Source organism: Filicampus tigris, chromosome 9 (assembly GCF_054856515.1).
Source record: "Filicampus tigris isolate MCC_2025a chromosome 9, RoL_Ftig_1.0, whole genome shotgun sequence".
NCBI lineage: Eukaryota > Metazoa > Chordata > Actinopteri > Syngnathiformes > Syngnathidae > Filicampus > Filicampus tigris.
In genome coordinates this window covers 20468098-20482298 of record NC_141225.1, presented here as the reverse complement: position 1 = coordinate 20482298, position 14201 = coordinate 20468098, and the positions used below count along the sequence as shown (strand labels likewise).

Genomic DNA, 14201 nt, shown 5'->3' with positions numbered 1-14201 from the left:
ACTTCAGATGAGAGCAGCAATGAACAGCTTGAAAAAAATTTATTTGAAGAGTTTTGACTAATTATATGACCCAAATTTTGTCATCTGCCACTATATAGCACTCTTATCTCGAGTTTGAACTTGTAAGTCAAATGGGGGGCATCTTGAAAGACTCTTAAGTCGGGTCAATTGTATCTCAATGCATCACTGCATTTGCTTCATCTACTAACTTGACTTTATGTACTTTCTGCTCCTTATTTTGTCAAATTAGGCGTGTTATTTTTTATAGTTTATGTCAGTAAATCGGATGAAACATGTTTTTTTGATGGTGTACTAAGAGTGTGAGTACATTCACCACCTCGGATGTGCTTCAATTAAACAGGACATTATTTGAATTTTGTGGTCCAGCCTCTTACTGCTACATCCATTAAATACTTGTCATATCAATGTCTAAGTACTTCATCAGCAAGTTGCCTCTGTCATTGGAACACTCGAGAAGTCCCACCGGCGCGGCTCCGATTTCCACCTGTAATCACTTCCTTCCTTAGGATTGTGTCAGAACAAGGCCAGACGGCTCATCAGGGAGCAATGCAATCAAAAACGCCTCCCTCTTCCCTGTTTGATTGCTCGTGGTGGGTCATAACTGACGGCGCGCAAGTGGGGATGCACCGCCTTGTTATCCATTCCCCTTCACCCTACTAACTGATTTTTTTTCTTTCTTATAACATATGCTGAGCATTTGTTCCTATTTGCATCCTCCCAACAGGAGAGAGTTTGGGCATATTGCAATTCTTGACAATTTTGAGCATCTCCAGTGGAACACACATGATTGTTGAACCTACTTGAGTGCTTAATATTAAAAAAAAAAGAAAAAAGAAATGAAAAATGCCCTCTACCAAAGTGGAATAACAGTGTGTGTGTGTGCGCGCTTTGCACTGGCGTCTTACCTATAGGAGACAGTTCGGCCACACTGCCGATGTACGGCCCCTCCAAGAACTTGGGCTCGCTGTCGTTGATGTCTTGGACCTTGATGACAAACTCTGACTCTGGCTCCAGCGGGTCGTTGCTGAGCCGATCGCGAGCCTGCGCTCGCAGCGTGTAGAAGGCCTTCTCCTCACGGTCCAGCCTCTCTGTGGCATGGATGTCGCCAGTCAGCTCATCGATGATGAAGACAGTGCCCGCCCCTTCTCCGGAGATAGTGTATTTGATGTTACCCTCGCCTTCGTCTGAGTCTGTGTGAATCTGGAAATGAATGAAGGAATACATGTGGTTTGTATTGGATCGGGAAGTGTTAAAGGAGATTCAGCACCTAAATAATAGACTGATAATAGACAGAGAACCTCTGCCTTCTCGGGGTTTTGCTTACTTTAAAAAAAAAATATATATATATATATATATATATATATATAGTCCTATATAGTCCTTAGAGTTAGGGACACATCCAGAGAGAGCTACGTTTAGAATGTTTTTAAAATTAGAGAGTCTTAGCAAGTATGTTTTTGTTCTGATGTGTGGCTAATAAATGTTCAAGCACACAAACAACAGTCCCTTATTGCATGACAAATGGTATTTTTACAGGTTGCAAAGGGGCATATCGGTGCACTTCGATATGTTTGAGTGAACTGTGGCTCTCGCCCAAATTTAGCAAGGTAAACCTCCGATTCACCCACCAACCTGACTGAGAACAAGCACTATGGAGAACCTATATGGGTGGATAGAACTAACTAGCTTTTTTGGGGGGGGTTGAAGTGGCACAAACGCACCAACGGACAGAAACGGTAACGCAAAAGTTGATCAAAGTTGCAAATCAGGATAAAAAAAAATAGCCAAATGTCATCCAAGCCTTACAAATGAAAGACCTTTGAAAGTATACATATCAAACTTTATCAATGTTTCAAGTCAATGGCTCAAAGTTAGAGCAATTTCACCGTTTCTTCTGCCCAATTCTTGTCATCCAGGCCCCTAATAGCAATCACAGTCTAATTTCATCCACCGGGGTCGGTACACCAGTCATCATTTAGGATATGACAAAAGACTCTGCATTTCTGGTGGTAATTTACACCTTTTCTGCAAAGGACGGCTCTCCCAAATGAGGGGTTCAAAGTCATTCTGGCAGTTGCTTAAGGTAGACGAAATGAGAACTTAAAAGAGTCGTTATAAATCAGACCGATAGTTCCCCCTAATGTGATTGGATGTTCAGACGCTCCCCAGGCAGCAATACTGGGATGCTGTGCGGTTCCTAAATTGAACTTAACAAGAACCTCTCCCACTTGATATAAATACTCGGCCAGCAATTTTGTAACCTGAACTGCATGCACTCGCCTCTTTTCAAGTTAGCCAATCACAGTTGTGACCCCTTCACCCCCTCCAGCAACAACAAATATTGAGGAATAATAAAAGACACCTTCAAATGTATTGGTCTCACACCTGTGAGTAGATGAAAATTATACCTGCAATGTCTCAAATTTTAGGAGCAAAACGAATCTGTAGAAGGAGATTAAAAAAAATGCAGTAAATAACACACCATCTTCCTAAAATAAAATGTCCCTCATGGATTACTGGTAAAATTGTGGAACTGTGCCTCGAGCCAGAGAAACCTATTCAATTAGGTGTTTTTCCTTTGATGTAAAGCCTTACTCCTTTTGTCAATAAAAAGTCTTCATGCATGTGCAACATCCAATATCTATCCAGCCACTCTCGACAACGCTACATTTCCAAATGAGATTGCACGGAGGGGAATGTGCATGAAATGTTGTCACCGTGCGTTAATTCAATTGCACAAAGGCTGGCACCAGGCACGCATGCAACTTTCTACCAACTACACAAATGCACACCCAAACCACACACACACACACACACACACACACACACTTCACACACATTGTCAACTTCTGCACATACACAAAATGAGTTCATCATTCTGCTGGCATGATGCAATTCCCCCATGCACCCCCCCCCCACCCCTCGGCTGGAAATACCCATCCGTCTGTCAGTCTAACATCGCTGGAGTGATTCGAGTTGGCGGCTTGAACACACACACACAGCACGCACACGTGCACGTTTATCTTAATATTTCAGTCCAATCTGAAGGTCAAAGCCAAGACATGGTTTAGTATAAACAAAAAAGGTTGCACCGGCAGGGCTTCATCAAGCTCCTATCTTTTTTCATACCACCCCAAAAAGTTGAAAAACAATTCAAGCACACATTTTTTCTAGAACATGACGGCAAAAAAAAAAGGGGATAAAAGTGTCCAAACCCCAAAACAAATCTATTTGTCCTCCAAAACTCGGCAGGTTGAGAAGTGTTTTCTTCTTCCACACAAAAGGAAAACAGTTTTCTGTGTCCCACTTTTACAAAGCCATCAAAATGCCCACAGACATCATTTCAGCCTAATGCCCATGCAGCTGAAAAAAAATATATTGGAAAGACCTTCCAGTACAATGCAGGGCAGATGTGCAGCACTGAGAAGACCTTCAAGAAAACTGCAGCAAACATAATTATTTTTCACTTTTAAATGACTAAATGTTTTTTAACTACTTCAGCCTGATCTACATATCAATTATTAATTAGATTTCTGGTTATTTTAACCCTTTAAAAACAAGTATATTTATATAGCACAACCTTTTTTTAATCGGAAAAATACCACAAATAAAACACATTTTCATGAATTATATTTCATGGAATTAATTTTGCTTTAATCATTTTAAGTATTTTTTAAAAAATTTTTATTGCAATGTCAAACTCACACTTGGGGTAATAGTGACAAAAAAAATCCCTTTAATCCAATCCAATCCTTTTGTAATAGGATTTCAACTTTGACAGCTGGCTTTCGACTTTTTTCTTTTAATTTCTCCATTAATTTCTCCACCAATTGGCACAACCTTTTTTTTTTTTTTTTCAAAGCAAGCATTTCCACATGTTACCATTTCCTGCAAGGGTGCATATATAGATGGTATATGGTATACGCAGAGCTGGGCGTACCGCCTATGTGATGGACCGGTATACCTATCCGCCAATGACGGGCGCCCATTTCGTAGGTGCAAAACGAAAGACGGGAAACTTAAAAACAATAACCAGACCAAGCATAGTCGGAAGTCCATTTTTTTCCTTTTATGTAACCGTCTATTCTCGCTCCCCAACCCCGCTGGGTGATATTTGAAAGGAAAGACTCACCGTGGCATGAAAGCTTCACCGTGGCCAGACTAAATGTGCCCCCTTTAAATGCGGCAAGGCTTCCGAGATCCTGGAAGGTACATAAAACAAAAAAGGTCCTAGAAAGTGCTAAAGGAAGACACATATAGTCCGGCCGCGGTCACGCTTCCATGCCACAGTGAGTTTTTTGTTTGTAATATCGCTCAGCGAGTTGTGGTAGTTTGTTGGTAGTCGGAAATGCTAAGGGAAGCCCATTTAAAATGATAGTTGAAGCGGCCTATAGGCGATTACAATTTGGTCTGACCGTACAAAATGGCAAATAAAGGACGGCGGAAGTGTAACCCGGCTGTAGGCAGAAGGCGATAAACGGACCGCGAATTTTTAGTGAAACGCAGAGTACTAGGTATACGTATACCTATCTGCAGTTATTATAGTGTAGCGACTAGCGACTCAGCAGTTGTGTTATGTGATTTAGTCAGCCCGTGATGTAATGTATGCTTTGAGATTCAACCCCTTGTGTGATAGAGTGTGGCACCCCAGTAAATTTAAACCCGTAATGAAACATACCGTATGCATATCCGTGTGGCTTTCCAGGTTTATATGATTTGTCTCGGTTTAAGTTCAACTTCATACACAGTATATAAGCGGGAGACGCCCGAGGCTTTGCTGCAGGGTGACTCAAGGGAAAGGGAAGCTTTTGATTCCCTGTCACATTTCCCTTTGGGTGATGGCAACGAGCTGTGCAGCCAGACTGCTCAATGGTGCCAAGCACCGGTCATGGGAAAACAAATATTACACCGACTTTTTATTGTATGGCGAGCAAGATGATGCAACAAATACCTAAACAATTTACACTCAACTTTGTTAATGTGCAGTGCCAAGAAGGAGCTGGTTTGTTAACATGGAAAATAATTTTCTTTTTGTAGTATGCTATGTGATAAAAAAAATGAGGCAGAGGTATTTTTTTTTAAACATTAAAAATATGTATTTAATATTACTGTTAACCACTCTAATGCTATGCACGGTTTGTAAATGTCACGTAAATATTAGGGCTGGGAGAAAAAAACTTGACCTACTTGGTTATGTTGGCCACAAAAATTTGTCACCACAAAAATGCCTCAAAACTATAATTAATCAATTTAAAACCATATTTGTGATACCTGGAATCAATGTTCTGTGTTTATGCAAGGACGTTTGTTGCTGTGGATAGCCGTATGCATGTCACATTCTTCCGGCAACAGAAATATCCCTCCATGGATTATGCCCAGGGTTTGGGTTGTTTTTAATCCTCAAAATTGACAAAGTTTTATGACATTATTGTGTAGCGGAGCTGCGGTCACTTGTGAATGGGAAGATGGGGATGGCCGGGGGGCGATTCCCAGAGTAATCAATGGAATAATTGTCAGGATAATCGATTCTAAAAAACAGACCAAGTGATAGACCTGGTAAATATGGGAAAATAAAGACTGCAATCAATTTAAAATGTATTGCATATGTTCAATAAAAAAATTACCCAATAAAGATTTCAAAAGATTTGAATGATTTGCACTTATAAGTCAAATGCAAATGAACTGAACCACACCCACCGAGCATGTAAAACTCACTGAAATAACTTTCAGAAGTAATAAAAAATTCTAATAATAATTTCGAAAAAAAATCCCCTTAAAATTAATTCATGAAAGTGGCCTGGACAAATTAGAAAATGCTGTTGTACAACCTTTGGAAGCCATCACTGCAATCAAATGATTTCTGTAAGTCTCAATGAGAGTAGCTGACCATGCTCCAACTGTCTCAGGTTGGAAGGATGTTTCTTACTGACGGCATATTTTAGCATTTGAAATTGTATTTAGATCAGGGCTCATAGAAAGCTGTGTCAGAACCACAGTCTGTCTAACTATCATTCTTTCCTTCCATCCATGAAGATGGATTGTGGCAAATTTCAGTCTGAAGTTGTTTCAGTCACCACTTCGGGGTTTTCTTTCTTTAACGGATGTGAAAATATATCAAGACTTGTATCGATGAGTGTGTAGCCATACAGTGCAGCTTCAAAGTAAGATTATCAAGCTTTGGCCTATGCTTCCCACTTTGCGCTTGAGTAAACCCATTTTTTTATAAAGGCATGTTTGGACATCAGTGTGGAAGATCTGCACCTCACACTCATCAGACACCTTCAAGGTGGACTAGGACAAAGACTACAAGAAATCAACATCACCTCGCAAATTGTCTCACATTTCCACAGCTACATTCTGGAAAGCCTTCTCAAAAGACTGAGATCTGTTATACCTGCTTTACACGTGTTTTATTCCAATTTACCTCCCCGTTGCTGCACTAGTACTTTTTGCCCACGCTTTAAGCTACTTCAGAATAATTGAAATTATATTTGCAGAAAGTCGAGGCGGTCGGGGCTTGAGCTCCACTGCCTGCTTGGTTTATGGAGAGCGTCAAAGCGGCAACAAATTGGCTGTCTCATATTTAAGTCTGTGTAATCAGGAGGGGGGCCTGCCACATTTGGCTGCCGCTTGTCAGTGCCTAAGATCTCCAACGCTTCAAAGTGTTAACAAGGTGACTATCAGACACAGCAGAGGTGGAAGCTGCTGCAGGGGAGGTACAGGGGAGGAGAGAGAGAGGACTGGGGGAAGTGACAGTAAATGGTGGCAAAGGGAGCGGAAGGCTTAAGAACACAAAGATGTCAGTTTGAAGAATGTTTAGTGTCGATTGGATGTGGGAAGGAAGTAGACTTATGAAGTTCAGAGGATGAAGGGGAAAAACAACAGAAGGCACAAGTGACTGTTCGGACATAATCGTTAGCCTTATAGCGGAACCTCTAATGTCACAATGTAAACAACCTTTATTCCCATGGTGTAAAAAAAAAAGTCTTTCACCCAAGCAACTACTATTACTTGGCCTTGTGTGATGTCGCATTAGTTTGCGCTAGTGTGTAATATGCTAGCTAATACTACGGCTGAGCTCCAATTGTTTTCTTTTGTGATGAATGACTGAATCACTGAAATCAGTCGTCTATGTAACATGGGTTGATAATTGCGCACATGCTAGATGCAGGGTGTCAATGCTTCACGTGTAATTGTAGGAAAAAAATGACGTCATGTAAAATAGTAAAAAAATTAATCCAAACAGAATGCACGCATGCATTTTAAGTGCTTTGCTACCATCTTGTGGTATTGATAGGCAGCTACAAGAAACAATACAAACAAACCATAACATACGCTACTCTAGTAGCATTGCGAACCGTGTAATGACACTGAGGCCACTTTTCTTCTCTGTTGACAATACTTCTTTCTGAATAAGTGTCACCACAGAAAGCAAAGAATAAGTGTAGTAAATTATCCATTGCTCACTGAGCTGAGGTCTCTCTTTGAGATAGACCAATATGTTGGCAGTGATTATTAGATGTCTCTAAAATATGATCCTGAGTGATAATAATGTTGTGGGGTGTGTTAAAAGCTATATTTCTTCCCCAATCTGCTCAGAAAATGGAAATCGTAAATATTACATCTGTTTAATTTTTGCGTGATTCACGTACGCCGTTTAACGCGATCAAATTTACACTCATTCTGAAGAGAAAGACGACAACAATGTCATTTTTCCTCCTTTCCAGTCCTTCAAGAGCAGACATATTTCACTCATTTGAATGCTCGTGTCGTCTGCTCACACTAAAATAGCACATTTGGAAAAAAGTAATATAATGATTCTCGGATCGTTCACCCCCACGAGAATTCATTATCTAAATGTACTGATCCAAGCTGCCAGTTTAATGTGACGTGAGTGGCCTTTTTATTAGTAAATCAGATTTCATTAGCGGAGTAGCCAGGGTGTTAGACAGAGCGAGCTTGGCAAGTCTGCTGACTTGGCTGAAGTAATATTAATGGAGAAAAAAAAAAAACAACATTAAAAACATGTTGTAATTATCCAGTCGAGAGGCACTCAGCTAAGGCCTAATCCTCCGCGACACTAAAAGTGTGGATTGGCAACATCCAACTGACTGCATATATTTCCATGAGAGGTGATGGCACGCATCATACATACGCACTGTCACATACATTATGTGTTCATAGAAAAGACAGATGATGTGATAATTGGCTTGGATGTGCCAAATTTAGTGTTGTGTAAATCTCAATGATTTTGTCTACGCACACTAGTCCTCATTCTTCAGTGATTCTAACATATCTGAATGATACACTGCTGGTTAAAAGAAAACCACATGCGAGTGTCGATTGGTCTCGGGGACCACCATTTCTGTTTAGTACATCGGACACTTTGCATCTAGCAACAGAAACAGTACGGCGTATGGAAATACATAAACACTGTTTATAAAGGAATTACTGAGACTAAACTCACATTTTTTAAAAGTGCTAATATGTAACAGGGGTGTATATGTATGTATGTATGTATGTATATATATGCATGTATGTATACATATATACATATACATACATACATATATATACATATATATATACATACATATATATATATATATACATATATATGTATATATATATATACATATATATGTATATATATATACATATACATACATGCATACATATATACATACATACATATATATACATACATACATATATATATACATACATACATATATATACATACATACATATATATACATATATATATATATATATATATATATATATATATATATATACATATACATATATATACATATACACATATACATATGCACTGTTTGTATTCAAACATGCATTGCTTAAACGAGATAAGCACCAAATTATGTGTTTTTTGGGCGAGTAGCGTACGACACATTAATAAGCAGCTTTATGGACATTCAAGGACACTGAACAATACTATTAACCAAGACATTTATTACAAAAAAACAGCACAAAGCTGCGCTTATTTTAAATGTGTGTGACAAAACAGACATCTTACCTTTCCAACATAGAGGGGCTCCGTGCCGGTGTACTCCTCCACCACAAAGAACTGGTTCCACACCCACCCCCGCTTCACTCGTTCCACGGATGAGGCTCCTTGCTCCCCCATGCTAGAACCCCTAGTCCTTGTCGCTTCACACCAGCAGCTAAAAAAGCTCGATGCAGCCAACAACGTCCATGCGCCTACTGTCCAGAGAGGAGCCATGTTGAATTATAAGAAATACAAACAACTAAAAGAAAAGTTCAGCAGGGGTCCACATCTAATTTAAAAAAAATACAATAAAAAAAATAAATAAAAAGAGAGAGATGAATAAGGCCCAGGTTGCAACGAGGTAAATATTAATCCATGGGATCAAATATGGTCACTTTTATGATGGATGCAGGCTTATATTAAGATTCCTGCCAAAGGTTGTGCTATAGCATGGTCACTCACTTGGATTCCATCTCTGACCCACTTTCCTGATAAAGTTTCACATCACATAACAGTATGTTTTCAATGTGAATGTTCCAAACAATAGATTTGCCCTCTTCTGGGGAAGAAAAAAAATGACCTTTCTTTTGAGATTAATTTTCCAAGTTTTCCCAGCCTGTTCATCCAATCATGTTCAATGTCTTTAAAATGTCCACCTCCTGTGCTCCGGGTGGTTTCACGGCATGCTGTCCAAAAAGTTCACTTTCTTGGAAGGTTGTCAGATATTGTTGTGTTTGCTCGCTCAAAAATAAAAATGGAAAGTAAAAAGCAGTCAGTCTTCGAATGTCTTGCGCTGGTCCAACAGTGATCCCAAGAAAGGACAAACCTGTGAGACAGAAAACAAAATGGTTTAGCGTGCTGCTCCGGTTACTGTCAGACAATTATTTCCAACTATGTTGAAGTCAGGAGAGGAGCTTCATTCAATCAGGCCATCGCCTTGTCTAGTAGAAGGGTAAAAATGTGCTTTGCTGGCATTTTGTAGCATCTAGAGACACATTAGAAACATTTCTGAGTGGACTTCAATTACTTGCAAATTTTTACTATTCGCCATCATGTAAATAAAATACAATAAAAAAGAAGCAGAGTACAGCAAAAACATGGTTGTATAATGCTATTTTTTTATGGAGAATCCTCAAAATAAATGCTTACATAATGCTCCACTCACATTACATGGTGTAGGCAAAAAGCCGTGGCAAAAAAACGATAATTATCAGCTGTCTGACTATAGGATCACTGCTTCCAACTGAGGCTCATTTGGGCAATTTTCCACAAATCAATGACTTACTGTTGATTTTCAGACATTGGTCCTTGATTATTTTTCATAAATATTGTTTATAATAGACATTTAAATTTCATGTCAATCTGTGAAACTGGTGTAAGTGGCTGATTTTTTAAACTTTCCCAGTGGGCCCAATTGAGAGGGTTTTGGGGTTTTGTGTTTTTGACCCCTAAAATTTACAACTGGATGAACACACTTGAAAACACTGGTAAGTCTTTTAAGCAAAATTATAAACAGTGATTCTAAGGGCGCCTTTGTACAGCCTGATGCTCCAACCCTAAATTGATAGGATTAGATTAAGTACAGGAATACTTAAGATTTCAATAACAAACGTATAAATAGAAATTACACAGTATAGTGTAATTTCAACATTGCTTTCTTGTGGTGCCCTAGGAACCCACAATGTGTGTTTGGGTTTGGGTGGGATTATCAGTCATTTATTGTGTTTTCAACAATGAGCTGCCAACCAGAGGTCACTGTTCGCCTCTGTGTATGTCGCCTTTTTATCGGACTGACAGAGCGAGCCTCCGACCTCAAACAGCTGATTAATTGCATGAGGAAACACTAATTGGATCAAAGTATTAATCAATTAATTCAATCCAATGAGGCAACAAGCGCCTAATACCACAGACAAACACTAGAGCGCGGCGGGGAGGTGGGGGAGGGGGCGAGGAAGGAAGAGGACGTGGGGGGGGGGTTGTTCTTTGTGGTTCAGCAGACCCAAGGCGTGAAGGAACGGAAATAGGCAGAAAGAAGGCAAAAATGAAAGTCTCAAAGCGGAAATGAGAGGTTGACGTGCTATGTGCGTCCTGAGTGTGATTAATGGCTTTTAAAAGAAATGTTTTTCAAATCTCAAACTAAAGTAAAAGTTTCCCCAAGAGAATATGATGCCAAGAAGAAACTCTGCAGGGCCGGCAGACGATTTAACCTATTGTATTTGTGTCCTGTCGTGGGGACGTCTATAATCACACTCTCTTCCAGCCTGGGTCTGCAGCTTCCGGAAATAATTCCTTCTCAGGCTGTTGGTGGAGGCAATGTCCGTGTTATTGGAAAGCAACTGTGCGGCAGTGTCAAATCCCCTGTAGCAAACAACCTCAAGAGCAAGTCAAACAGCTCGCTTCTCTTTGCTCACCTGCTCCAGACGATGTGCCCAAAACGTTAATGCACTTTAGTAGGATTTGTACGGTCCAGTGTGTGTAGCAGGCATCGTTGTGATGTAGTGTTAACTCGCCACGCAGAAAGCACGGAATACACGCCACGCATTATTGTGTATCAGAATGGCTACTCGCTGTTAGCTTTGATATTTGACTAACATCATATCTGGAATGAATGGGATGCGAGAACTTGGATTTTGCCCAATAACCTATAATGACTTTAACCTATACCATCTAATAACCTCAGAGATTTGTTTCTAAACTCATTTTGAAGACGTGACTAATGCCAGTTTTCGATGCTTGGTAAAACCAAATTTTTTAACGCCGCTGTTGGATGACATGACTGAAAGATGGAAGACCGCGTATCGATCAGATGGCTATTTTGATCATATGAAAAACTTTATTTCAAGTTTCTTTTGAAAGAGAACGTTCATTTTCTGAAATAAAAACATACTTGTACTCAGTCGAGTAGATACAAATATTTTGTTAGCCCAATGGCCGAGTCCGAGAAAATGCCCAAGTCAAATGCCAAAGACGTAGAGTCAAGTCCGACACTACAAAAAAGCACGTTGATTCCAGACTCGTCTGCGGCCCTGATTTTCTGTCCTGTTATCCAGTGTCATTCGCAGCTGGATTTTGGCTGTGACGTCAGTGGAGGTGATAGAATGTGACCCGTGTTGCTCCCTTGGCTGCGGCATTGCCACGCCATGGTGCAGAGATGACGAGACTATCATCGTCCTCCTCCTCCTCATCATCGACATCATCATCCTCCACCGAGACGGAACAGTATTCCTCTGTAACGTTGAGGCTCCCCCATTGATATGTTAACGAGTAACGTCCGATATACATGACTCCTTTCACTCCCCTGCTCCGTTTAAATTGATCCCAAATACTTCGTTTCAAGTTTCCAATTAGAAATGTTCCAGCCGTGAAGTGGAAACTTCAAAGCCATAAAACGCACGCCGTCATGTTTATTCCTCGCTGCCTCCGAGGCAAACGGCGACGGGAGGATGAAATTAATTCATTTTGCCTATCTGCTGCTCTTTTTTTTTCGTTTCGTTTTTTTTTTTTTTTTTTTTACAGTAGATGACTTAACGGGGGCGGCAGGCAGTTTCAATGAGTTTAATTAGAGAGCATTTGTATCAAACATATTCTCGCATGCACCAGCGGCCCATAAGTTAGTTGATTTGCAAAGCGAAACATTTGTTGAACTGCCGAGTGCTCGCTATCTGAAAACAAAACTCATCCAATGGCTTTCTCCCTTCTTCTGTTCTGCCTCCCCAATTAGGGAATTTCATTAAGTGTGTACACATTTACTCATAATTAGGCCTGGAAGTAGGAAACGCTAATGAGGAAGCGAGAGACGTACGCTCGCCTGCTCTTGTTTTTGCCCAAATTTGGCCACCGCCACGCCGGTTTGTCGCCAGCCCACCCAGGCTAATTAGCAGAGTGTCAATTATCATCCTTTTCTTTTCTCGCCACGGCCAGTAAAATGTAGGCTTGATGATGCAAATATGGCTGCCATATTTGTCAATCTCGCTTTCCACTATCGTTTACTCCGATCCGAGGCGTATTGGCAAGCGTTGCGCAGCCATTCGTGACCTATTAGGAGTTGCGGATTGATTGGAGAGCATGCGCGGGAAGTCTCATCAGCGGGCATGACCAGAACGGGCCCTTTGACAGCTGGCAGCAGACATATGACAGCTAGGCAAGACTGATCACTGCGGGCTGAGAGGCAAGGGGGCCAGTCATCACCCCCCCGGCTTTCTTGTCCCCGCCTTCATCCCGTAACCGTTACCATTTGCGGCCTGACATCCCTTTTTTTTTTTAGCGGCCTGCAGCATATACTTACATTAACATTTGTCATGGCCTGTGTGATTTGCCTGCATTGTACTACTGACTTTCTACAATGGGTGGCAAGCACTGTTCCCTCGCACTGCTCTCACCCCACAAGGTAACGCCGGCGTGCACCACACACACACACACACACATTACATTTCTACACTCATTCCTTCATTTCCACAGCTACAAACAGGACACCACACCATTCCCACTTCCCTTACAGTTTCAGTTGAGGGAGGGTGCACACTCAGTTGTGCTACTATAGTTTGAATATTTTGACACATACGCTCACACCCACTACTGACGTGACGCTGCAGGAAGTTTTATTCAGGCAGTCCAAACATGGGCGTAGGTTACCAGCCCCTTAAATTAGGCTTTTTTAAATGCGTTTCAGAGGTCAGGTGACTAGAAATGTTTGTGTTTTATTAAATGACATTTTCTCCAATATTTATGAGTTAACAATGTGGGATTTAATTAATTATACTTAAAATGACGTGTTTGCTAAAATGAAAGTAACAATCTAGGGCTGATTTTTTTTGTGTGTCACAAATCTCTACTCAATATTTTTTTGTTTTGATGTATAGGTGGTTTGATTTTCTTGTTTGTAACATAACTACATCATATAACACTTTGTGATCTTAGGTTTTGAACAGGTGCGACACTTGTTTGGCCGATCTTGCACTTCCTTGTTTTCCACCAATCACACATAATTCGGTAAGATATAGCTCGGAATTGTGATTGTTTCTGTGTCAAGGTCAGCTTCGTACATGTCGCTCTTGTTTTTACTTTGATTGGGGAAATCTGCTGCTTAGAACAAGGGCGGATAAATTCTGCTGGGGTACAAATCATGCCACTCTACCTTAATTGTTCACCCAACAATTCTGAAAAAATT

General features: G+C 40.5%; 1 protein-coding gene across 3 annotated transcripts in view; it reads right to left on the bottom strand.

Moving 5' to 3' along the window:
• Positions 1 to 14201, bottom strand: part of cdh22 (cadherin 22) — a 197201-nt gene that overhangs the window by 55634 nt on the left and 127366 nt on the right. For all 3 annotated transcript variants that reach the window (XM_086040608.1, XM_086040609.1, XM_086040607.1), the window contains 2 exons: positions 9062 to 9860; positions 927 to 1221 (listed from right to left, as the gene is read on the bottom strand). In XM_086040608.1, coding sequence (XP_085896734.1) covers positions 927 to 1221; positions 9062 to 9268 — 502 coding nt within the window. In that variant the 5' untranslated portion in view covers positions 9269 to 9860. The remainder of the gene's footprint in view (positions 1 to 926; positions 1222 to 9061; positions 9861 to 14201) is intronic.